This window comes from Ciconia boyciana, chromosome 2, assembly GCF_034638445.1.
Source record: "Ciconia boyciana chromosome 2, ASM3463844v1, whole genome shotgun sequence".
NCBI lineage: Eukaryota > Metazoa > Chordata > Aves > Ciconiiformes > Ciconiidae > Ciconia > Ciconia boyciana.
Window position 1 is genome coordinate 128,852,673 of NC_132935.1, and position 26,283 is coordinate 128,878,955.

Here is a 26,283-nt window from a genome sequence, read left to right on the forward strand (position 1 = left end):
TGATGAAGAGCAGAAGAGCTCAGTGCTGTGAGGTAGGTGGACCATGCGGCCTGAGTAAAAATCACTCCCAGAGCAAAGAGTAAAGCAGTGAGTATTACAGGTTGGAACAAAATTTTCAAAAATGCCTATTTATGACTGTCTTAGTGAAAAATATCCAGCTTGAAATATACCAAATGATCCTTGTTTACCAAAGTTCATGCTCAGGACTCTTCTACTCAGCCCTCTATTCAGAGAAAGGATGAGTTGTTTGGTTTTTTTTTTTCTCTTTCCTAGTTTAGGAGGAATAATTTAAGGCCCAGGAGATTTGGCCAGTGAAAGAAAACCCAGGGTCTGGAACTGTTTCTAGATTATTTGCAAGTCATCTGTACTTCATTGCTTTAAACAAACACAATGCATGTTTATTCTCCTAATACTTAATTCCTTATCTACTTTAAAATGTTTTCACATTCTGGAGAATCCTCACTTCTGTGTGCTAACATGCTTGATTACTTCATAAACTGCAAATGAGGGGCAGAGTTGTGAACCCTCATAACATGATGCTGTCAAACTTAACAAAACATGCATAAGACCATTACCACATCAGACATTTGCTTTTAGTCAGGTCGTTTTAATCAATTTGACTTCACAGGGCAGCTAATTTATCACTTAGCTAAACAAGTATTTCCTCTACTTGTCATCAATTTAAGTAATTAAAATGGTAAACTTTGCTATATGGCATGAAATAAAGGCCCAAACATAATTTGGAGAAGGTGGTTGATACAGTCTAATAGAATGAATGCAAAGTATTATTTAAATACTTTGGTACGCTTCAGTAGTTTTCAGAAATGTCATATTCTGGTAGCTTCGCTGGTACTGATATAAACTGATTTTTATTTTTAGCTTATCCAAGATTAAACAGTGTTATTCAGCTTCTTCCTCAATGTTAGTGGGTTCTCTTTTTCCTTTCTTGAAGCATAAAATATTTTGCTTTTTTGCTTGATCGTTTGAGGTAGGAGGATGTCAGAGAGCAAGAGTGGGGCAAGTGCTGCAATTTGTGCAGTTATTCTGCCCTGGTCCTAAGTACCTCCTCAAGCCTGCAATTCCTCTCCTTTCATTTCACCACTGGGGGTGGGAAGAGAGGGGAAATGGATGTTGTAAAAGCTCAGAATTGCCTAATTCTTTTTCACCGACTCAGTTACACCTTCAAAATATCCTTTGTGAGACTGATTGTATTTTCTAATTTTGCCCAAACGATATGAATACTCTTCACATCTTAAACATTAATTTTGATACGTTTTGGTGTGTTTTGTAGTTTGAATAAATAATTCAAAAAAGTCTATATAAAGACTGATGATTAAGGGAAACATTTTAGATTAGGTGTTTTTAATTTTTTTTAATTGAAATAATTTAATAACTATTTTTTGAAACAATGCTTGTTATCCATAAACTGTTCTTTTGAATACGGAATATTTGTATTCACTATCTGTTGCAAGTGAATAGGTAAATGAATGTCTTATGACTTGAAATAAGGTACAGTATTCATGTTCAACTGTGCTATGTTTTGTTTATGAAATACTGATTTTAAATTTGTCAAAAATCTTGCAATTAGGGTAGTCTTGCTACTTGCTCTCGCAGTAGTGAATACTCTCACTGCTAAAATAACTCTATAAAGTTTGTTTTTATTTTGAACTTTTCATCTTGTAACTGAACATTCATTATAATCAGTTTATTATATGGACATTTATTATAATCTTATTACGGATGACTCTGCTGTTTTGTACAGTTCTGGGTATAGCGATATACTTTTATGTTTGTGTAATACATATTTTTGCCGTGTTTTGCCCAACTCCGGTCCAGATGTGACTGGTGCTTCATTGGCAGTTCAGCTAATGATAGAAACATATCTCAGACTTTTATCTTTGTCTTGTATTTCTAGCTAGATAGATATGAATTATGTGTATTAATGGAAGATGAAGTATGGCTGAATTGAGGCTGTTGCTACTGACAGTCTGGTGAAGAAGTGGTTTTCATTTTGAATGTTTTAAATGTCATTTTTTTAAGCATTCCAAACTCACAGGTTTGTATACAGGAAGAATGGCAGTGCTGATGAAGGCATGACTTCATGAAGTCTTCATGAAGACATGTACATGAAGACATGACTATGTAAGAAAGACTAATTTATGGCAAGAGGTGGTAGAAATAATATAATGTGTTAGAGCAGCTAATACAGAAGGCAACTCTCAGGTGCACAAACCTCCTCATGTCTAAAAAAGCAGCAGCAGACTTCAAAGCTAAGTACTCACTGACAACAAGAAAAGTTCTCTGAATTAGAATGGACATGTTAAATCAGACTATCTAATACAACAAGTAGTTGATCCCTGCTGTGTAGAAAGAGGTTTTTAGTAAGGTAGATGTTACTAAACATTAGTTAAATTTTTCCTAGTGGAAACAGGTTGGTATTTTATCACCTATGGAATATGGAGGAGGTCATGGGGAGACAGGATGATGTGCTATAAGCAAGTGTCTCCACAGAGTCCCTTTAATATCCAGTGGAGTTCTGTGTTGGAGTCCATAAGCCTATCTTTCGGGGGATTATTTGGTCTCCATTGAGAACCTGGGCTGACAGGTCACAGACGTACTGACAAGCTGCCTTCACTGGGAAGCAGACTGAGTTCACTGCATGTGCGTTGGTCGGTGAGGAGCAGACCCGTGATGCTGTCCTCGGTGGCGCGCGAGGGCTCCCCCTCCTCACGTGCTTAAGGAGAGTAGCCAGACAAGGAGTTCATATGCCTGTCTTTTCCTTGGGCTTATGGGTGGATTAGAGTCTCTTTTCATTCCCCTAACTAGATAAATGTTTCATATGCAGCCTTAATTATTTTTTCATGTATATTAAAGAATAGTTGATCTCCCAGTGCTGGGAAGGGTGTCTGGTCTGTGGGGTTTTTAGCCCTTCATCTTTGGAGGAAAAAAAAAAAAAGCAGGAATAGATAAAAGAGTCACTTTTAGCTTTGACTGAGATGTTAGGGTTTAACTAGATAGCCAGTATCGAGTCTTGTAATTCAATCTAATAATTGAATTTCAGATTTTTATTACATTTTTATTGTTTCACATTGAGAATGTTTTTAAATTGCATCTTATTTAATATGAACAATATGTTACAGGCCATTACAAATCAACCACAAACCTGTAAAGAATTAATCTGTCTCAGAGTAAGATCCCAAGTGTAATCATAATTGTTTAGTAGTTCTCTTTGCTCTTTGTTAGAAGAGCTGAAAAGAACTTAAGTATAAAACTGTAAAGAAAATTGCTTGGACTAAGGAGTAACAAGACTAATAGGTAGTGATAGTTTTTTTAACACTAATCAAATGTATCCGTAAACAAACACAAGTAACTGATTAAATCACTGTGCAAGTATCAAAAGTAAATCTATTCAGCTGTTTAAAACTGCTCTAACCGTCTGTAAAGTAAATTATGACTCTTATATGTTGTAAAGGCATGGCATTTGGGGAGTATTTAAAAAAAGAGAAGGTGGATACAGAACAGGAGAATATAGAAGCCCAAACTTACTAGGGCTAATTTCATACCATGTTATGGATGTAAGACAATGTCAGTCTGAAGCATATTGTGTCTTAACTAAGTGGTGGCTACTAAAACTACAAAGGCTGATAAAGTCATTTTTGTGCCTGGTTCTCAGTTTGAAAGGCACTTGGGGTTGTCTCTTGGTCAGATCATGTAGCAATGTCTGAAGGACCATAAAAATAGAAGTTAAACTCTGGCAGCATGGTTCAAAATAAGCTTGTAATTTTTGTGAAGACAAAATCAACAGATCAGTAGAAAGGTGATTACAATGATATAGCAAAGGGAACAAGAGCAGCAACTAAAATTCCAGCAGGAGAAAATTATAAAACATCTCTTTCTGCGAACTTGTTTTTTGTGTTGTTTTTTTTTTTAAAGTAAATTATTTCAAGTTTTCATTTATTTATTTAAGATACCAAGTAGTTATAAAAATCTGTCTATATTATGTAGCCATAAGACTGCAGGTAAACATTGAAATGCTATTTAAGTGGCTAGCAAGTTTATAAATGTTTTTCTCCAAGTTACCATTCATGCATTTTTCATGATTATGGTTTATAAATTACATAGGAAACACATGATGTGTACTTGCATTCATAATACGTTTTGTTGAGCTAGTACAAAGAGTTGTTCAAGGCAATTCTGTGTTTTAGTGGTGTGGTTTATCATATGATTGTATGATTGTAATAATTTTACATAAAGGTGTTCCACTGCAAAAGCGGGCAGTCCTACCTTCCCTCAGTTCCTGGCTTCTTGTTCCAAAGAGCTTCAGATGTTCTCTTCTAGCTAAAAAGTAGTGTGAGATGATGGTGCAATCATTTCAGCACCATACTGCCACAGGTGCCGAGGCAAATAAAGGACGCAAAACCCTCAGGGAATACAGCTGAGAGAGCATCCTTTTCGGAAACAGTCTGGGTGCATTGGTTTGAAGGAAATGCCTAACAGTGGCCCAGCTAGCTTTGTTTATTATTTAGTATATATTTTTTTCACATAACTTAGTAGGAAAATGAAGCAGGTGAACAGTGTATAAAACTAGAAAGGTCTTCAGAATCCCAGTCCCCCTTCATTTATTGACAGTAAACCAAAGGTGTAAAGCACGTATGGTCAATGCCATGCCTGGTAAGAACCAAAGGAAAAGCGTAGTTGAAGTGCTTTCCAAATCGATAATATACCAATCCTGAAAGAGTAGGTGCATACCTGTCTCTGTTTGTCTTTGTATATTTCTTTTTAAACACAATTTTCTTGGAGTTAGAAAGTTATGGTACTTGGAAACCAAGCAGTTACAGTACATGATATTTAAAACTCAGCTGGCAGTCGTAGGTAGCTACTTAGTGTGCTTGGACAAATCAAACCTATTTGGCTGGCACAGTTCTTTTGTGTTGCAAGTTAATAAATTGCTGTACGGTGACCAAAAAGCAGTCTTGACAAATGTACTCTTGCGCTGCTAATGCACTGGAAAGGTCGTTTTTCCTTCTTACTGCTCTGACCATAACACCATCTGCTTTTCACCCTTTTATTGGCATCCTCTTATTCATTGCAGCCAATATTAGCTTCCAACACTCCTCATGTGAACTTCTAACATAGTTCTTGTTAACTTACGTGATAGTGATGTGAATGCCGTGCAGCAGCCTGTGATGATGAACCTGCGTCACCTACTTCCTGGGTTTTTGGTTTTGTGCTTTCTCCCCTTTTCCCCTTCATTTTTGGAAGAACTTCTTTGTAAATAGTCACTAGCTAGCTGATTATGTTTCTACAAATGCTTCCTTAACACCGTCTTTCTAGAAAGCTAATACAATTCATGATGAAACCGAAATCAGCCATCATGCCAGTCAGTATTATCTCAGTCTCTCTTTTTGCATGTGTTTGCATCCCTCTCTCTGTTATCTTACACTTGACCTATGATTTCTGAAAAAGAAGTGGTTAAAAGAAAATTTTTCTAGGATAAGAGGTCCTGAGTCCAGAAGAGTGATGACGATGGATCTCACTTCAGCTTTGCTCTATAATCGTCATCATCCCCAAGGACTAGCATCAATTCTTCCTGGAATCAGACTACAAGATGAGTTGGGAAAAAGGAAGGAAAGAGGCTCCTGCCCCACTTTACAGTCTGTTGAAACCACACTTGGACTTTTACTTGCAGTGTGATAGTTGGAGGTTCTACAACAATTCTTTTGGACTCCAAATAATAAAACATTTGAATGGGAACACTGTTGTTCTGCTGCTGAACATCTAATGGTGATGTTACGCCTGGAAAATAAGGAAAGGTTTTAAGCATTTTTGGTATTGACATGTGTGATTGAAAAATAGATAAAGAAATACTGAAGTGTCTGTTTCTCTTTTTCCTCCAGATAAATACCCTTCAGTTGGAATTTACTATTGCCAATATGTATCATTCTGTGTCTGAAACCAGTCACCCTTTGCAAGCAGAGGAACAAGAAATAGGCATTGATCCCTTGCAGAGTTATTTGAACAAGCCAGGGGAAGGTGAGTTTTGTATTTCTCTACTTTTTTTACTTTATACCTAGAAACCTTATATAAGTGTGTCACAATAACTGTACCTGTCATAATTTGTTTAATTCTCTCAATGAAGTTGAACAGGGCAACTTAAAGAACATTTCACAGGGTATGTGTAGAACACTGACACTAATGAAAACCACGAAAAGTCAACTTTCAATTACAGACAGAAACATTAGCCAAATGTTTAATGTGCTGTCATCCTTTTTTAATCATAAACCAAACACTGACTTCAGCATAAGAATATTGAAATGCAGTATGGCTTTGTGTTACTTTCTCAAGCATGGGCTCTTACACTGCTTTGGTTTTAGGGATTTTTTCTGTTTTCCTTTTTTTAAATTCTGCAGTAAAGTTCAGTATGTTATTTTGGGTGAGATTATGCAAATAAAAAGGCTGATTTTCCTTTTTTTTTGTTTGACTCAGCACTTATATTCTTATTTGAAAAAAAAAAAAAGGAAGTTGAGATAGAAGGAACAGGCTCTAAAGGTAGAAATTACTATGTAACCTAAAGTAAATTAATTAAATGCAGTATTTGGAGGGCTCTAATGAACAGTGAGAACAAACTGCTTGCATAATGCAATGCATGTCTGTGTTGCTTGTCTTTTCTACTTATTTGCTAGTAGTGACAGTATAGTTGGTTTGAAGAAAGTGATAAGCTTAACGAGAAAGCTCGTCCTTGTCATGAAAACATTCCTCAAGTACTCAGTTATACACAGTGGCACCTTAACTACCTGTAATTTTCCAGTCATTGAACACATAGAATCACAGAATCATTTAGATTGGAGAAGACCCTTAAGATCATCCAGTCCAACCGTTAACCTAACACTGCCAACTCCACCACTAAACCAAGTCCCTAAGTGCCATGCCTACACATCTTTTAAATACCTCCAGGGATGGTGACTCAACCACTTCCCCCGGCAGCCTGTTCCAATGCTTGATAACCCTTTCAGTGAAGAAATGTTTCCTAATATTGAATCTAAAGCTCCCCTGGCACAACTGTACCAGGAGGGCAAAATAAAAAAAATATTTTAAATAACAGAGTTGAAACAACTTTGTCATATTTCCTAAGTCCCTCACCCAGATCAACTACTCTGTGTGGGTGTATCTGTCTATAAAATTTCTGTTTACTAGTGCTTATTGAAAAAGCTATGTCAAGCTTTGCTTAGTCAGGTTTATTACTTCAGTTTATAAGAAGCTGACGTTTTGCTTTAAAATATATTGGTAAAACTTCATTGTCCCTTTGAGCTAATTTTTTTTTTTCATTTTTTCTTCCTTGGTTTGTAAAGCTTTTTCAGTATTAGAAAATGAGAATGAACATCTAGGGGGAAGTATTTTAAAACCTGACGATTAAATGAAATAGCTTTTCTAGGTCAGTGTTCCTCCTCTATTATATTTGACATCTTAACAATATGGAGCCATTTTAGTTTGATAAACTAAATGCTTTTTTTTACATATTTTTAGAAACTTGAAAATAATCTTTTGCAATAACCTAAAATAATAACCGTTTTCCGGAGGAAATGTAGCTTGCTTCTAGTCTTCCCCAATCAAGAAAAAGATAAGCATTTTTTTCTGATCTTTTTTCCTTAAAAAAATACTGGTAATTCTCTCAATTCTGTTTCAAGAAAACCCAAGATTTTTACCCTGTTAAAAAACCACTGTAAATTAATTTTACCCTTTATTGTGCCCAGAAGCGATTAGTTACCTTGACTGAAAAGGTTTCTCATTTTTATCCCAACCTTAACATTTCTATGACATACAAAGTTATTAGTATTGAATTGATGTTTAAAAGTGCCATTAATTCATTTACCCCAAATGTTCATTAACAATGTAAATGTATGCTGATGTTCTATGAGACAAGGAAGTGACTAATGACTCTTCGCACTAACAACACTTAAAATGAATAGAAACTTTAGATAGCTAATCTTGAAGTAATCAAGACCCTCATTCAGCTTGGCATCTCTGTATGCTCTAAAACAGCTGTCAACTGTTAAAAATATATACACAACACACACATACGCACATGCGAAGATAAAGATATGTAAATACATGGTTCCCCAAGTCATAAAGGTTACCAACTATGGTACAGTTTTTATGTTCTATCTATGTAAATATTTTATATAAAGCATCCATTTCATCTTCATGGGTTTTTTTACTGTGAAACACATACTGCATTTTAATTTGAAACTTTATATATCCAAAATAAGTCTTTGCGTTTTTAATATTTCATTTTTTTAAAAGCATATGCTTAGATGGTGTTAGGTTTTTGGGTATCAAAGTACACAGTTGTTCCGGTCCATGCAGTCTGTCCATCATTGTCTTCACAGAAGTATTTCAAGACAAGGTTTTTCAACTTGGCCTCAAGTTTTAGGCATGATGCAGAATCACTTGGTGAAAATCTGTATCTTCAAGTCTTCTGTATCATGTATCGTAGAAATTTGCAAGAGAGGTGGTCCATCAGTCAGAGATGTTCTATGCAATATTGTGGAATATCAGGACATCTGAATTGTTTTTTGAAGCTGTGCTGAATACTTAAAGTATTAACTTGGAGGCAAAGTGATAGAAGTCTTCACTGAGATGAGGTAATAAAAATAAAGCACGTCACTGATAAGGATGCTGAAAATAAATATTTAATCATAAAGCTAGTCAGATTTATTAATCTACATGAAGTATTATATTTTTAGTGTGTGCAACTGATACCAAAACTTGATGGAGAACCAGGAGATGTCATGTCCAGCTGGAGTTTTGGAATTTGCTCACAAGGCATTTTCATAAAATGAAAGAAACTTTAGAAATAAGTGGATTGCTCTTAAGTATAGCTGGTTGGAAAACTGCATGCATAGACTACTTTTTGTTCATTTGCTGTCAGCTTGGAAGGATATATTGGATGGGATTCCAGAAATATGTTGACTGAGTCTAGTAGTACTCAGTGCTTTTATTAAAATCTCAATGAATTTATAGAGAGAAAACGGTTTATTTGGGACAGGGCTGTTAGCACAATGGAGGGCAGACATACAATTCAAAGTATTCTTGAGACTTTGGAGAAGTGGCCTGAGAAGAATAAGACATGGTTCACTAGGAACAGCTGTAAGGTTTAATGTCGCAGATGCTAAGCAGGAGACAATTACCTAGCTGAACAAATAAAAGTGGAGCATAACAGATGAGGTAAGTGTCATTTGGAGAAAGATCTGGGTGTTCATAGCACTCCAAATTTTGTGTAACTGAGGGACTTTGGATCTTGAGTTATGATGAGTCATGAGAATGTGCTTGTTTGCAAGTTTACAAAGTTCAGGATAGGCTGTTAACTAATTGACAGTCAATTTTTCTATCCCTTTAAAATATTCCAAAAAAACAGATAAGGTAGTATTTCAGTCTTTTTCTGATGGTTGATTTGGCCTATGTTATTTTCCTTGTGTCTGATTTTTTTTCAAGATAGAAGAATGTGCATTGCGTATATGTACTCATATATGCTTTTTTTAAGTAGCATTTTTAATAGTTGGTAAGAAATTTGTGGCAAGGATTCTCGCTTTTGCAATCTCATACTTCAAATGGAAGATTTTAGTTCTCTTAAGAAATGTTAATTTTTGATTATATCTTTTGGATCTGGTTGTATTTTAATTTACATGTATGTACATATATGTGCATTGTTATGTTTTCTTTTGACTATAGTAAGTTGACAGTATCTTGCTACATTTTCCGTTCTAAAAATCTTCATAATATAGTTCATTTTATTCTAACAATATTATTGAATGATTCCCTCTGAAATAGGGATCTTTAGCAGAGAAACTGATTAATCTTATCTTTTTTTGTCTCCAGGAGAGACTTTATAAGCCCTGAATATATGAAGAGAAATTTCAGAAACTTTGCTTTTCTACCTTCTCACTGTGTATTGCATCTGACAAACTATTTTGTTCATTTCCAAATGCTTGAGGTTTATATTACATTGAAACGGGATAAGTAGGTTAACTGTTTCTGAGCTGCTGTAAATTTTTACTCTAAGTTACAGTGTTCACCACATTCTGACAAGTTTTGAAGAACATAGTAGGTAGTATTCCCATTTCATTGATGTAATGAGAAAGTTGATCCTCTAAGGACAGACTGGAACAATGCATTTAATACTCTTCAATTTAATTTGCTCAATATCACAATTAATACAATTAAGGTCACTTGAAATGAAACTATTAACGAATTGGGTAATTTACTTTAACAATGTCAGTGTGTTCTCACAATTACATTTGCTTTAATTAGTGTACAAGCTATTATTTAATAGCATACTTCACACAGAAAAATGTAATGTGTTCTTTGTTCTTAATAGAAGAAAAGGGGAAACCTTTAATGTGTCTGAGTGTTTTGGATTTGGAGTTTGGGGGGGTATATTTCATATCTAAAGGCTATAGTTGGTGGTGAGGACAGAGAAGGCTGATATAGCTGGAAGGACAAAGATAACTACTGGAGTGTGTCACTGAAATTAGTCCAGTTGAGCTAGATGAGTTGTCCACCTCATAGTTACCTTACTTACCATTGCATCCCTCCTGATTCTCAAGGCTGCCATGAAAAAATATGAGGGATGGTAAGAGAGCATTCATATTTCCATTTTGACCATATTCTGTGTGTTTCCATTGCTCGTCTTTGGAGAATTTTGCTGTTCTGGTATTAACCTCATAACCCTGATCACTAGAAAGTATTACCATGTAGAACTATACCTTACATGTAGTTTGAGATACTTAGTTTATATCAGTGTTATACAGAAAACATATAGAAAACAGAGGAGAATGAATTAATAAAGTAAATGCCACCTTCTCTGGACCTAACAGGACCCATGTGCTATCAAATAATTTCCCCAAATCTTAAGTGTAATTCACATGGCACTGTTTTGGTGTTGGTTGCATCCTTTCACATTAGTTCCAGGGTTAAGTGAATTTTGCTGTCAGAAAATTGTATTATCTCCTAATCAGTCAGTAGCTATTCAGTGTTATGAGTTGGGGTTTTTTGCCCTTACAACCCCCTTCAGTCAGGGAGACAATGCTAATGCAGATTGACCTGTATGGCACTTATCTGTCTCTGTTTTTAGAGATCATTTCCGTGATTACGTTTAAAAGAAACAACCACAGAGGTCTAGACTTCTCTGTGTGAGAAGTACATTCGTAGGCAAAAGCAATTGAGAATGCAAATATAGTGACTTCTTGAAGCCTTGTTACTTTAATGTCAAATATTTTTCAGTAGTATATCGTATGACGTCATGTGTGTCACGTAACGTGTGTTCTTTCGTCTTCTCTCCAGGGAGAAACATGTACATGAAGTATAGCTGTGTGTTTTTAAGAGTGCTTTTAAATATGCATGCTACTTTGTGTTTTCATTAAAAAGACAAGATTGAAACAGAGAACCTCTTTGCATTATACTGGGAGCAGGAGATGCTGAGGGTTGTGATTGTTCTTAATGCCTTTGGGATTTCATGCTATGCTTTGCACCAGGCCCTGAGAAATCCCTGTGTCCTTCATTGGTGAGTTTTATCCTTCAGGCAGAAAGCCTCAGTGTGCCCCACCAGCACAGCTGTTGCTAGTGGTCCTTGTTCAAAACCCTTGTGCTCAAAAACCAAACCCTCCTGGGCTTGGCTTTCCCATTAAAGGCACAGGTATGCTAGAGGAGAAAGAGCTGTCTTCAGTCTGGTTCGCTTCATATTGGATGAATAAAAGCAAGAATGGTTTTTACATCTTTAAACACCATATGCTAACATAACAAGCATTTTAATATTCATTTATTAATAATAACTACTGTTCAGCTTGCTTTTAATTGAGCAGCAACAGGATTGTAGTGACAAAGGCTATTGGAGCAACATGGTATGTCTTGAGCTAACTCAGCCTGTCACTAGCTCCTTCCCTACAACTCTTCATTTTCTCTTGTCTGTATTAGAAATACATTGTTATTAAGAGATCAGTTAATGGAGAAGCTATGCATGTTTAAAAATGCATATATTTAATATAAAGTTAGTTGAAAATAGCCAGCACGCAGTACATTTTTTCCTTTGAAAACTGTATTTGTACGGGCCTTAGAAATTTGCCAGTTGTGGGCCCTTTGGTTTCAGTACCTTGCTGCAAATTCGTATTTAGGAACTGCAGGAGTATTTTAAATTACTTCAGCTGTGGGAGCGAATGTGAGTAGCTGACACAGTCTTGTGGGTTACCGGCTTCCAGAGTTGGATTTTCCTCTCTAGAATTGGTAGCTCCAGTTTTTTTGGTGGCTTCACGTGAGTTGCCCATTACATTAATTTCAGTTTGGAGGTTATTCTGTGGCATGGGTAACTAGCACAAACATCATGTAGGGAAAGTGCCTTCAGTGGTTGATAAGGTAGATACTAGAGACGACCTTTTGGACAGCAACGTCTGTTGATCTAAAAGAAATCTAAAATGTTAATTTTGAAAGTTCTACTCTAAATCGGTATATGAAAATAAGACCGTTCTCACTAATGACATTGGCACACTACCTCAGTTCAGTCATCTCAGCTAGGAGTTTCCAGTTCTTTCCAGATACAGCCCTGCCCGAATACTGGCATAAATCACTTGTCAGCCTTGTGTCATTCTTCTGACAACTCCTTGTGACCCTACTTTGGGAAAAGCTGATTTCAGAGTTTCTTCTTCTTTTCCTAGCTTTTCCCAAATCCAGGTTAAAGCTCAACTAGTTGGCTCTCATCTTGCTTCCTAGTATACCTGGTGTAATTCATGTGGTATAAAAGGAAATGATGCAAGGTGAATGAAAAAGATTTTTTTACTAAATTTTACATGCTTAGAGGAGCTTAAAATACCAAGCAGAAATTTCCATTTTAACTGTAGTAACCTACTGAACAACAAAATTAAAACAGAATAATCTTTTTTAATACGACCTCCATAAATGTAATTAAGAGTATGTTGAAACTAGCTCATTATTAGAAGTTATACAGAAGCTAACAATAAAAATGGAGTCGTTGTTTGAATATTTTACTCAGACTTGATACAAAAATATAATATGAAGGTTACTACCCGTAAACACCTCACATATTAAGTGTTTCCAGGCAATGATCAAATTGTTAAATGGCTATATCTCCTACATATGGAAAAGGCAGATTCTCTTAATTTTAAAAAAATTGAACTGTACAAGTTTGATTGTACTTGTGTATGTATAATAAAAGACTAGTAAATCAGAATTCTAGCTGAGGCTAGCATGATTGGTACAGGATAATAATTAAATGTTTGAGTTCACTTCTGTCCTGACGTACAGAAGATTGTAATTTACAAAGCAGTCTGTGAATTGTGTGAAGCTAGCGGGTGTTACAGACCTCTGTATCTGAGATTAAATGTATGTTAAAACATTTTGAAGGAGTTTAACTGCCACAGATTTGATTGTATTAGAAATTGATTGCTCTATATAACAGAAATATGTCAGCACAGACGGAATCTTTCCTGTCTCTCATGTACGTGGACATTTATAAAGATCTGGAATTCCTTATTTTAAAAAGGGAAGGGTTCAACCTACTTTCACTTAAGTGCCAATTGATACTCCAAAGTTTCAATTTTACGTTTCTGATTGACTAATAAGGCTTATTCTTTAGCCTCTGTGGGTACCCCTGTCCTTGTCCTCTTGGATGTGCAAAACTGAAGAGGTGTGGAAGGGGAGAGAAATAAAAGTACCGTCATACTTACTTTAAGTGGTAAGAAATTATCTGGTAAAATGTGTGTTATTTATTGACAATCTGGCCTTTTAACAAAGAAAAATAGGCCTATGCTTAGGTTGCTACTGCTACAACCGAAACAGCTGATGCTTTAATGAACAACATACTGAGGGCCATCCAGGACATAAGGCAAATTAAGCAGGTTACAAACTGCATATCTTCTGTTTAGGTATAGGAGATCTCCCCAGCTCTGACAATTAGCTCCACTGATCAGGCAAGCAGACAGACAGAAACAGAAGGAGGCCATTTGTATCAATTTGAGGAACAGAACTAGTAATGAAATAAAATATCCATACCAGGTAGTTTCACCTCCACTTTGGAACAGATATTTCTAACTGCTGGTTTCAGCTCAGCAATAGCAAATAAATAAATAAATATGTGCTGCTTAACAAAAGCTTATTTTCTGTTGTTTACAAATTGAGAGCAAAGGAATAATAATACTTCTAACCTAGAGGGTTTTTTAAAAAGGAGAAAACATTTTCTGGACATACAAGCAAATATGAATCTTGGTAACCTGACAGCTTTGTTTAAACGTTGAATTTGAGTTTCCTTTCATGAAAATCTTTTCAAAGTACAACAATTCAGCTGTGAAAACCTGAATACATTAATGATGACAAAGAACCTCTGGAATGAGCCAACATTTGTTTTTGTTCTTTTACAACGTTTCCTGATGAATTGCACATACAGAAGTGTTGCAGGTTATTCTAATTTTCTTTTCTTACTTTGATAATAAATGTCTCCACTGTTTACCTTTTTGGTTAAGGTACCTTATTATTACTAATCAGCTTTAATTATTTATAGCAAAATGACTGTGAAAGATGTTTCTTTGATGTCGAAAAAGTCAGGGACCTGATCCTGATCCTATTAAAATTAATGGCTACGTTCCAGTTGACTGTAAAGGTGACAAGCCTGAGTGCCCTTATTGTCTAAGGGAAGCACTTATTTAGCCCAAGGTACTGGATTGTGGTTAGTTACTTGGAGTTCCTCAATTTTGGGAGCGTTCAGATTTCAAGCATTTGGTGTCAAGATTTGGCCACACAGAGGCAGAGCGCATATAACTGACTTTTAAAAAGTCCTGATCTTCGGGACTTTTAAGATACACAATAATTCAGGACTTCAGGATTCATAAGATACGCAATAATTGAAAAAAGGCTCAACATACAGGATAATGGGAGAACGCCTTTCTCTCTAAACAAAATCGAGTGCTAAAATGGGGGGGAGTGGGAGAAATGTGCATAGCCTTTCTGCTTTTGTCTTTCTCCACAGTTAACAAAATAGCAAACTAACCCAAGTCTAAACAATACTGGATAAGGAACATGTTTCAGATGCGTGTATGCGAACTTATGTTTAAATCTTGTTTTGTGTAAGTGAACTGTTCCTGGGGTTTGTTTCTAAATATTTTAAGCTTGAGATTTATATGGATGTACAGATACACACACACTCTATGAAAAGATTGAACACTTCTGTCAGATCTAGAATATCTTTTAGTTATTCATAAGTATCCCTGTTCAGCTTTTTCATCATGTCAGATGTTTAGATCACTGCATCAGTAATCATGTGAGTATAATGTTTCAACTGCAGTACAAATGACACAAAAGGATATAGCAAATTAGATTTATTTTCACTATTTGTGACAATTGCACAAGTTTATGACGTAGTTTGTGCTCCGTGGCTTGATCTGTTTAAAGAGGGAAGCGGTACTTGGGACGTTGGTTTTGCATCTGTGTGCTTACCTCACGCTATTAGAAGGTGTCATATACCAAAGAAGCTACAAAATTAATTCTCATAACTGCCATAGGAAGAATAACTAGACTATATGTTCTCATGCAAAAAGAAATTTGAAGCAGGTGAAATGATATGCCTCATTCATACAAGAAGTCTGTAGCAGGGCCAGGAACTGGACCCAGATCATTCAAAGTCCAGGACACTGCCTCGGTGACAATGCCATCCTTCAGCTCTTGCTTGCTTTCAGCCAATTTTTGTGAGGCAGGTAGCTAATTCACTAAAAAAAGAGTAACTTTGGCACATGTCAGAACACACACACAACCTTTTCATGTTTTATATACAAACTTAAAATAAATAAGCACTTGTCAGCTTAGAAATTTCAACTGAAAGTATTTTTGTTAGTGGAAATGGAAAATATTTTAGAAGACACAGATCATTGTCACCTCTTCATTATGAGTAATCATATAAGTTAAAATGTTTTGAATAAGTTAAACTATTCCCTAAACTTTGGTAAATGGTGGCTCACTACAGATATATATGGGTGTTACTATTAAAACATTATTTGGGCACAAGTTTAAGGAATGCTACTCCAGCTTATTGAAATAGTTATCAAAGTTGATTTGTTTGTGCTTGTTTATTTCACTATTTTTTATCTCAGCATTGCCAGCTCCTGTCTTAAGAAGAGGGAAAATACTAAAACTTCTTAAGATATTTTTTTTAAAGTAAGCACTGCATACTGCTTTTACTGTTTCATTATGTTATTAGATACTGGGGGTATTAGCCAGCTTGACGTACTGCTCAATGTACCTTGCAAATCAGTGAATACAGTGGTACCTTCATGTTTACCCTGCAGCTACTGTTGAGGTAAATGGAATACCTGTCTCTTTGATATTTCATGGAAAGTAGGTGGGAAGGTTAAAAATCAAATTTAATGTAAGTTAACTATAATGACCACTTAAAAAAAACAAAACCCTGCTCTAATTTTCTTCTGTTAAATATCTTCTGTTAAATATTGTTTCTTCTGTTAAATATTCCGTACAAGCAGCTGGCGGCTAAATGCTTCTGCTTGGATACTAGAGTGATAAACAATAATACATAAACTCTGGGATAGCAAGACTGCACTCAAATTTTTGAACAAATCCCATTCAGTTTAGCGCAACTGGGACCACGTAACCAAAATATTAGCAAGTAGCCTGTGTGATAAATTTCTCCACTAAAATTTTGATATCTCATTACAAATTATTATTCTTGATCTTCCTAGAAGTTAAAAGGCACAAACTTCATCCAGATAAAGCTTTTATGGTGGTGATAATTCTTTTCTTCTGAGAAATTGGATTTGTAATGGAATCAATGATTTAACCTTAGAAAAAATGAACTGTATAGTGTTTCAGTACTAAGTGCAAGTGAAGGGGTAGAGTTCTCATGCAATACACGTGGAAATATGTTTTCAATTAGGTGAAAATGTTTGAGTTTCATTATAGTGGGGTACATTTTCTATATGTTAGTTGTAATATTTGAAGATGCCATTGTTGTTTTTGTTTACTTTTCATTTGAAATATTTAAAGGGTGGATCAATGGAACATTAATCTGTCCATTAGTGGGCCTTTCTACTTTGCATTCAGATGAATTCTTATCAAATTCGATTTGCTGATTGGTGGCCAGAACAGATGTTATCTTAATGGAAGAGAGAAGCATATTGAGCCACAGGGCCACATCCAAACTTCTCTGACCCAATATTGGTTCATTCTTTATTGAGGTACAAAAGAAAATACTCCTTTGCAAAAGTGTACAAAGCTCCATTCTGAATTATCACAGCTAGGTGGCCACAACATTGTCGGCTACACTAAGATTGAGATTTTGTTGCCAGAAAAAGTGTAGCATTAATTGTTGCTATTCTTTAAAAACGAATAAACAAACAAAAACAAACAAACAAACAAAAAACCCCCTGACAGATGAGTTTGTGTCTTTTGCTTATTTGAATTTGAAAGAAAGAAGGGATGTAAGTCAGAGCTTATACTGTGGAAGACTAGCTCTGTTTTGGGGTTCTTGTGACTATAACCAGTGAAAACTTCTGTTTTAAAAGTTCTGGGATTAAAATAGACATTTTTCTGCAGGATTAAATTTAATGTATTTTATAAATTTATATTTATGATTAACACATGACAGTTTTAGTTGTGGCATTTGCATGAACTAAAGTTACACCGTTGTAACTGTGCTGTTAGAATAACTACTTGTTCAAGTGAAGATTATTATTTTTTTTAAGAAGCTGCGTTGTAACATACTTCTATGAGAAGTAAATTTCCGATTTGGAAAAAAATTGTATATTGTATAATTTGAAAAATATTGTATGAAAAATATTGTATAAACCCTGTATTAAATGTTCCTTGGCTTTTTTTAAAAAATAGCATATAAAGCCTGTATTAAATGGTCTGTGTCTCTTTCTCATATATTTAATTTTTTCAGGAAAAAAGATTTTTATTATAAAAGCATCTATAAATGAAACCACAGATTTAATTCTGAACATGAAGAATCTGCTGCAGATTTTTCATCTTGGAATTAATATGATATTTATGATACTACAACTCCTCTAGATATTGCAAATTTAGGAAGATACTTACAGGTTTTCTGCGATTTCAAAGACACTTACTCATATCTGTCAGATTCAATTTGAGATTCCTATGGAAAAATGAGCCTGTATTTGATATCTTGCATTTGCATTACATGGCTAAAGACAATTTTCTTTTTTTGCATATCACTCTGTTCCTTGCTAAAGCTGTAGCTCAGAACAGCAACTATGAAACTTTTGAACATACCTAAGTGGGGTTTTTTAATTAATACATAAAGGTGAATTTAAATTGAACATTGTATTAACTGTGACAATCTCTTGACTCAAATACAGAAGTCAAATACTTCAGATTTTTGTGAAGCTGAAATCAATTGTCAATTGATAGTTACTTTTGTTGTATATAAAAAAATGGTAATAATTGCATTAAAACAATACCGAATCTTAAGATAGGAAGTGATGACATCTGAAAATCATGTAGTAAATAATGTGTACAGTGGTAATCTGTTAGCCTAGCATAGGGGGCCACTTACACTATGGATCCTCCAGCATGGGTGCTTACTGTACTGGTACCAAGTCTTTGCTGCAAGAGAATAAAAATAGCCAGTTACTTTATTGATTTGATTCCTTCATGCTATAATTGCATTAGGAAAAACCACATTATTATTGAGAAATGTTATTAATCAGATTTTTTTAAGGTAATTTAAACCTTTAAAGATTACTTGAGGTGTTGGAAGACTGGCATGGGTCTTTGTGAAAGGAGCAGAATTGTGTAAGTACCATGTTCAGCTGCCTGCCAGTGCCCCTCCTGGCTTGCCACCTAGATAGCCATTGATGGCTTGGTCCAAGCCACCACAATGAAGTTTGTACACCTTGTAATTTTTCCCCTCCTTAGGTCTGTTCTTTGACCATCAAGTGATTTTCTGTTTATAAACTGACACCATTTTGCATCAAAGGTGGTGAGTCAGTTTTGGGACTTTTAACTTTAATAGTTCTCAGTTACCAGTTGCTCCTAAGTCTGTATCTGGTTTCAATTTTGATGAAGTTAAGGGAAAGCACAATTTGGGGGTCTGTTTTTTTCCTTTTACAAACTACATGTCAATGCTCTGAAGGCCTGTCTTGTGACTGGTTAAAACAAAATAAAAACACCTATAAAAGGTCCCACTCTGAGAAATATGTACTCATTTCAGGCAAAAATTCTTTTCATTTGGTGTTTACGAATTGCACTTTTAAAACTTTGCCTAGAGGTAGGGAGGAGTGTTTCAAAAATAAGATGTTTAAGTAAAATGACTACAGAAGCATGTAATCTTCCATTTTAGTGTATTTCTTCTTCTGAGTAAGTTATGCTCTAATAAAAATTAAAGAGCAAGTTGCATTTCGAAGATCAGGTCATCGTAATTCATTGACATTAGGCCACATAACTGAATAATGTCTTACTTCAGTGAAATACATCAAATGAGATCAACAATTATGACTCATAAACATGCCTCGCAGGCATAAAACAGCAGGGAATTAGCATGTGAGGCTGATAAATATGCATGTAAATAAGCTCCCAAAGGAATAACATGGGTTTGATTGATAGGTTTAGAATTGGAACATATGTAAACCCCTTTATTCCTCATTCTGGTGTAGCTAAGTAAAGATGCGGTTTACTTGTTAAAAGTTTCAATAACTTTGTAAATCTTAATGCCACATCTGCTTTTGTGTGTGCAGGCACGTGTGGGTGTCACTTGAGAGATTGATTGAATTGTCTACAGGGTAGATGCCCTCACACTAAGATTGTAGTGTTTGCGTATCTATATTGGAGCGGTTGTGTATGTGCATGCACATGTATACATATTTGGGCATTGCATATTAGGTGGTGTTGAGCAAAAGATTATTTTGGGGTTTGTTTTACTCAGAATTTACAGATTTTAAAGTTTGCTTCCTAAGTAGAAAACTGAGTTGTGAGTTTTGGTATATGCACAGGTATATTTATTTTTGCAAATATATTCTGCATTGAAGGTAATTACTATTTATATTACAGAAAGTCCCACAAGTGCTACTACATTTAAGAGTCTGGCAGTGATTCTTTATAAACTTCCATTTTTGTTGGCATCTTACAGCTTGAGCTCTTATCTACAACTTCAAAGTACCTATCACAGCAGTATCTTTATGTTGATCAGCACAAGTGTTTATGCTGTGCAGAGATTTACATCCGTATTGTTAGAAAAGTATATAACATACTTTGTGTTTATAAAACATTAATACTTTGCTTTGCCAAATATAGACCAATTGGTTGCCATTGTCTTGTGGCCTGGTGTACATCTGCTTTATTGCCATTCCCTGCTATTAGAAAATAAAAACTTTTCCAACTGATGCACACTTACTGATGTTGCATCACACTGTAATTATGCTAAAGTGATCTTAGACCAGTGGCAGGCAAGATGCAAAAACATTTTCAATAGTATGAAGTGTGTATTGACTGTAGATTTTAGTTATGCGTGGTTTATAGCTAAAATAGTCATTCTGAGAAATTGGAGATGGGGCTGGTATCAGAGATCACACTTGTTCACATGTGAAAACCTCAATTCTGTAATACCTACCTTTCACTTAGAGATACCTTTCTGTGGAAATAACGCTTTAGCAAAATTACTTCCATCTGTTTAGATTTATAGGGTAGTAGAGAATATATTTTCCAGTTAAGATCAGTAAACTCAGGACCTACTGCTTAGTTCTGAAAGCCAGCTCTTTTTGCTGGTTAAAAATAAATAAATAAACAAACACGTAGCACTTAGAGACATCAGCATCAAATCTCACGTGGGTTCTCATGAAGCAATTTATAGCTACCTTGTATAATTTGTAAAGAAATCTTAAGTTGATCCCTGCTCCAACAGCATCAACTGCTTAACCCAGAATGTAACAGCCTGTGACACCAAGAAAAAGCAAGCCCTGTATACAGACTAGGGGAGGGGATTTTGTGTAACAGAGCTGAATAAGCAGATTGCTATCAGGAACTCTGATGGACCATGTTTCTAGCTGCATAGCACTGTCCTTTTTCACAGAGGATGCCTAGATATCTCTTAAGCCAACAGAAATAGAAAATAAACCACTCCCTCCCCCCCTGCCACCACCACAACAATGTGCCCTTTTTACAGTCAGGGCCTCCCACTCCCTACAAGGAATGTCCTTGAATGGCCAAAGAGAAGCCAGAAAATTGTTGCTGAGTATTTTTTTCATTCACCTCTAGAATTTTCCACATTTTCTCCAACATGTGTGAAGCCACTGGGAAATATGGTTAAATGAGTTAAGCAGACATCACCCATCTGTGCATCTCAGGGAAAATAAAAACAGTGCTGTCCCTCCGAAAGCTTTCTTGGTACATAACCAAAATCAGAAGAACAACCACACTCTAAAGCTAAACCTAGGCAAGGCTCTTGCAGGAAGAAAGGCAGGAGCACTTTGAAGAAACTGCTTCTTCTGGCTTACCCCAGTCTTGCTGGTGCGTGGCCTTTGCAGAGCGTAAGGTGGTCCTAGCACCTGTGCTCCTCTGAAGTGCCTGAAGGCTACTGGACACCCGAGAAAACATGACCACACATCATATCTGCCTCAGACAGTGTTAAAAACCTGGCATTCAGCCCTAGCTCTGAATTTCAATCCCCTCACAAGCCAAAATGATCACGTTGCAGCCTCTTCCTTGTTTGTATAAATGTTTTATAATTCTAGATAGAAGGCATTGCAAGAACCCTACTTTTCCTCAAGTCTTGATTCACTCTTTAATATTGTTCATTGCCGCTCTTTCTACTACTCAAATGATTTGTAATTTGTATCTCTCAAACGGTTCCCACTTGGATTTCTCATGCACTGAAAAGTCAGATGCCTGACATTACTGTGTAAAGTTAAGTGCTTGGGGTTAATGAATGGCATTAAATTTTATGAGGTCATGTCCAGTAGATGTTAAAAGAAGCTTAAGAGAACTTTATCACTGATAGAAATTAACAGTTGGCATAAAAGAATGCCTGAGGGAGTTCAGTTCTAAGCAAAAATAAAATTGGTGGTATAAAAACTAAAATATAGAGTCATTGTGATTAATGTAAACATTTTTGTTAGGTAATGGGTTACGTGTTGCAGTAAAAGAAATGAGACCTCACAGTTTGAAAGGAAAGAATATTATTGTATTTAGAAAGCAATTAATGTTTCTAGTCAAATAAAAAAAGATCTACATCACGTACAATATTTATATTCTTTCAGTAAACATATAACCTTTGGGGCTATATTTATCAAATAGTCAAGTCTCCACTTATTTACATTACTTTTTTCTTTGGGCAAAATGTGTTTTCCCTAGTGGAGTACGTTATTTTGTTTCATTAAACCTTTATTTCTACTCACATGCATTGCTTATATTACAGACCAAATGAGTAAATTCTGTGTACTTAAGTCATCTAAGGTTTGTGTTTTGGGGTGACTGATGGATGGCATGAAAATTCTGTTTGAAAAAGAAAATGGCTACATTAACTTATGGATAGATCTGTTTTGCATAATTATGTGGGGAACTATTCAGTAATTACACTGGCATTCACATGCTGTAATTTTCGTCGTCTTTATTCACTGTCATTCCAATGAGAGGAAACAGAAAACTTGTTCAGACGTATATATTCTTTCTCGCTCTGTCTCACGACCTGCAGTCACAGCATATAGTACTCTTTCCAGTTATGCCTGTGCTCGAGAAAGACAGCTATTGTCTTGAATTTCGCTCCCACAGTATGCATGTAAATTCTACACACGTACTTCAAAGTCTCTAATACCACGCTATGGATATGCCTAAATGACCTTGTGCAGACCCGTTCCTTTCATGTCACTTGAGGTCTGTGCTGTCTGGACACAGTGTTGGAGGTAACAGTGTCGTGCCTGCTGAGAACACAGAGCTCTAGTATGGAAGAGTCAAAGTTTCTGGATCAGAGCTTTTTCTCCTCTCCATTTGGACGGAGAGGTACCATACCTGTCATATAGCATAGCAAGTCATGGCCACATCCAAAATTTGGAAGGTGAAATCAGAAGAAAAGTGAAAATATTTTAGAATTTGTAGTCCCTCAGGACTGTTCTGTTGCTCTCCAGATGATATTTTTGTGGTTTAATATGAACTACATACATGAAACATGCCTTTTCACATTTTCCTTAGGTAGTATTTGGTCAAAAAATCCAAAGTCACAAAGCTGATGCTCTTTGATGCTGGGTGACATTTTTGTCTTGCACTCAGACTGTTTTCTTTTTGGCTAAAAGATGTTGCACATTTCCTGTCTTAGAGTACTGGGGTAACTGTCTAGAAAAATTTACCACTACTTAACATTTATCCTATTATTGTGTAAACTAAATCATCAGCCTTTTAGAAAACTTCAATATAATTGTTGTCTGCAAGAAAAATCTAGTCATACTTGTCTAATTTGCATTTTTGAAATCTTGTATTTCTTACGTCTCCAAATGCTTCATACTTGCATCCTTAGTTCCGTTCTGAAGTGCCAGCAGGGATTGACACTACTCATTCTCCTCACAGGAGGGCAAGGGTGGAGAACAGAAATCTGCCCTGTGATGGATTACATACTACTTCACAGAAATGTTTTGTGGGGAGTTTCTTTCTCAACTTCTACAACGGAAGGACCATTGTTCAACAAACTACCTTGCACTGTAGTAAATAGCAGTGTTTTGTCATTCTGGCTGTCAATTTGATATATTTTTATGTTCTGATGTAGCTGTGGACTTTCATCTCTTAGACATCTAGAGTTTACTGCTAATGCATATATACCTTTGCTCTTCAAATTTTTCTAGATCCATCATTCACATCATGCATCTGCTTTTGCACCACAGTTGGTGCTCTCCAAATTAACTGAGGGTTGATTTAAAAGAATTTTGATTCAAATCTAGTGGTTTTGTTATGCTTTGGCATGTTTTGATTTTGCAGTTTAAAAGCTCTAGCTCGGTACTTCTTTTATACTGTTTGGTGACTTTTTTTTTCATTGGAGAGATTTATAGAAAATGTAGGGTACTGCTCCATTTCATGTTCTCTGAGGTATGGCTCTATTGGGTACACAATGTATTCTGAGAATTAGCAGCCTTAATTAGACAGCCTTAAATTAGGAGTCCAGGGCTTCCTGGCTTCATCTTATAAAACCAAGCTAAGCAGCTTTAAGTTCAGGTGTCCCCTTCTGGTGCAGGTTCCTTCTGTATAGTTAATTTGGTTAGGATAAGGGCTGTTCCACTGGCAGCAGGAATGTCCCTTTCAGGGCTGAGGATTTGAGTCTGTGTGGCAGTGTTGGTTGTCTTCAGGTTGTTGGGGTTTTTCTCAGACCATCTTGCTCAAGTTTGCCAGGTACTGGTGCTATCATAAGGTGAAGGTATCCTAACAAGATTTTTTATTTTTTTAACAGCGCACTTGTGAATTGTCTTACCTCTAGACTCTGCTACTGATGGAACATCTTTAAGTTTTAGCCAGATAACTTTAAACTTTACCCAGAGACTAAGTTGCTTTTTCAAAATCATTCACACAATAGATTTGTTAAGGAATGAAAAAATGTGCTTTCTGTTGTGTTATGAATGATGGATAAAGGAAGTAAAAATTATATGCACTTCTCATATGTTGTGTTCATAGTTTAATAAACCAGTGGTTATCTCTCTACTTTTTTTTTGGTGTGTGTAATGCTGCTAAAGTGTGTTATGTAGTTACATTATTAAAAATGTGTCTTTTCAATAGATACGAGCAGGATCCTATTTCTAACTAATTTAACAGATTATCCTGCAGTTTATGTTGATATAAATCCAAAGTAGCCTGTCGGACCGACAGATCTGACTGCTTCCAGCAGTGCTAAAAGGAGTTGTGGTAGGGGAGGAGGAGGCTGCAGCTGGAAGGAGCTAGAGGAGCTGAGCTTCCTGGGGCGACAGGGATGCCGTGCGTGCCCAAGTACCTCTCCCTGGCCCTGGGTGTTTTAGTAACTGGCTGCTTCCCACGTTGCTTCATGTGGGACTTTCTTCACCTCTTAGTGTGTGCTTTTAAAACTGTAGCATTTAAGGAAAGCCCAGGCGTTGCCCAGTCTTGCATCTCTGACAACTTCTGAACTTCAAGCTTCTCATCTGCTTCCTCTTCCTCAGAGCCAAACCCCACAGTTCAGCTGCTGGCTCTCGGGTGGTGCCAGCCCCTCCACGGGATGCCAAGTAGCTCCACTGCCTTTTAGTTTCTCATGTGCCTGAATTTCCGTGTTTCCATCTGCAGCAACGGTGCTGCTTCTTTTATTCTTTCTGGTTGCCTCCTAGCCATAAATGCTGTCTGTTATCCCATTCCAGATGAGCAAGTAGCTAGTTACGCATGTGTCACCACAGTAGCCACCTGGGTGCTCTGATTTCAGGCTGAGCCTCTTTGTGTGTATGTGCTGGGCAAAGGAAAGTGGTATGATTTTCACAGTGTTCCTGAGTGTATTTACACTCAAGGAAGAAGGTCCAAGAAAGTGCATTCTGCTTTCAGGAGAAGCCTTTGACATCCATCAGTAGTGCTTTAAGTCATCAGCCTGCTGTAGTAGCTTCCTTTGATAAGAAACAGCAAAGAAACAAAGCAGCATTGCTCCTGCTCCCTTTAACCTCTGGTCCTGGTTATCGTGAGACCACCTCCCCAAGGTTAGGAGGTGAGGCTGCGTATCACTACCGCGTGGCTTCCTGGCCAGGCTGACCTTTCTCCTGATAAACCTGTTGTTCTCAGCTGAAGAGCAGCTAGCTTCTTGTTGAAAGGGCAATTCTATTTCAATAAAAGAGCACTTAATCCTTTCTCGTTTGTGTTCTACTATCATTTAATCTTGGCAAAACAACAGAATGTTAGAAAACTTCTGCTCAATCTTTTTCGCCTCTTTTTTTCCTAGACTCAATGGAATATGCATTACTGCTTTTGAATATGAAAATCAAACTATAGTTACGTATGATTTATTATCCCAAACAGAAGGATTGCATCTATCTATAAGATAGAAATGTGGTTAAAAATAGGATGTAATTGAAGTAAATTGAAGGACAATAGTAGCCTTCAAACACATAAAGAGATGGTATGTTTTTCTTATTGTCAGTGTAAATGGTCTCTGGAGACCACCTTTTTACAGTGATTGTGCATGTCTAAGATTAAGCAAAGCTGCATGACCAGTGCTATCTCAGGAGGATGCTGAGTCATTAACTCATGTTTATTGCCTCTTGCCATCTTTAGATTATTGCAATTTATAGCTCAAAG

The 26,283-nt window shown here is 36.2% G+C and overlaps 1 protein-coding gene across 5 annotated transcripts in view; it reads left to right on the top strand.

Moving 5' to 3' along the window:
• The window catches only part of TBC1D5 (TBC1 domain family member 5), a 330,026-nt gene that overhangs the window by 125,980 nt on the left and 177,763 nt on the right, over positions 1-26,283 (top strand). For all 5 annotated transcript variants that reach the window (XM_072854018.1, XM_072854017.1, XM_072854022.1 and 2 more), the window contains one exon: positions 5,898-6,033. In XM_072854018.1, coding sequence (XP_072710119.1) covers positions 5,934-6,033 — 100 coding nt within the window. In that variant the 5' untranslated portion in view covers positions 5,898-5,933. The remainder of the gene's footprint in view (positions 1-5,897; positions 6,034-26,283) is intronic.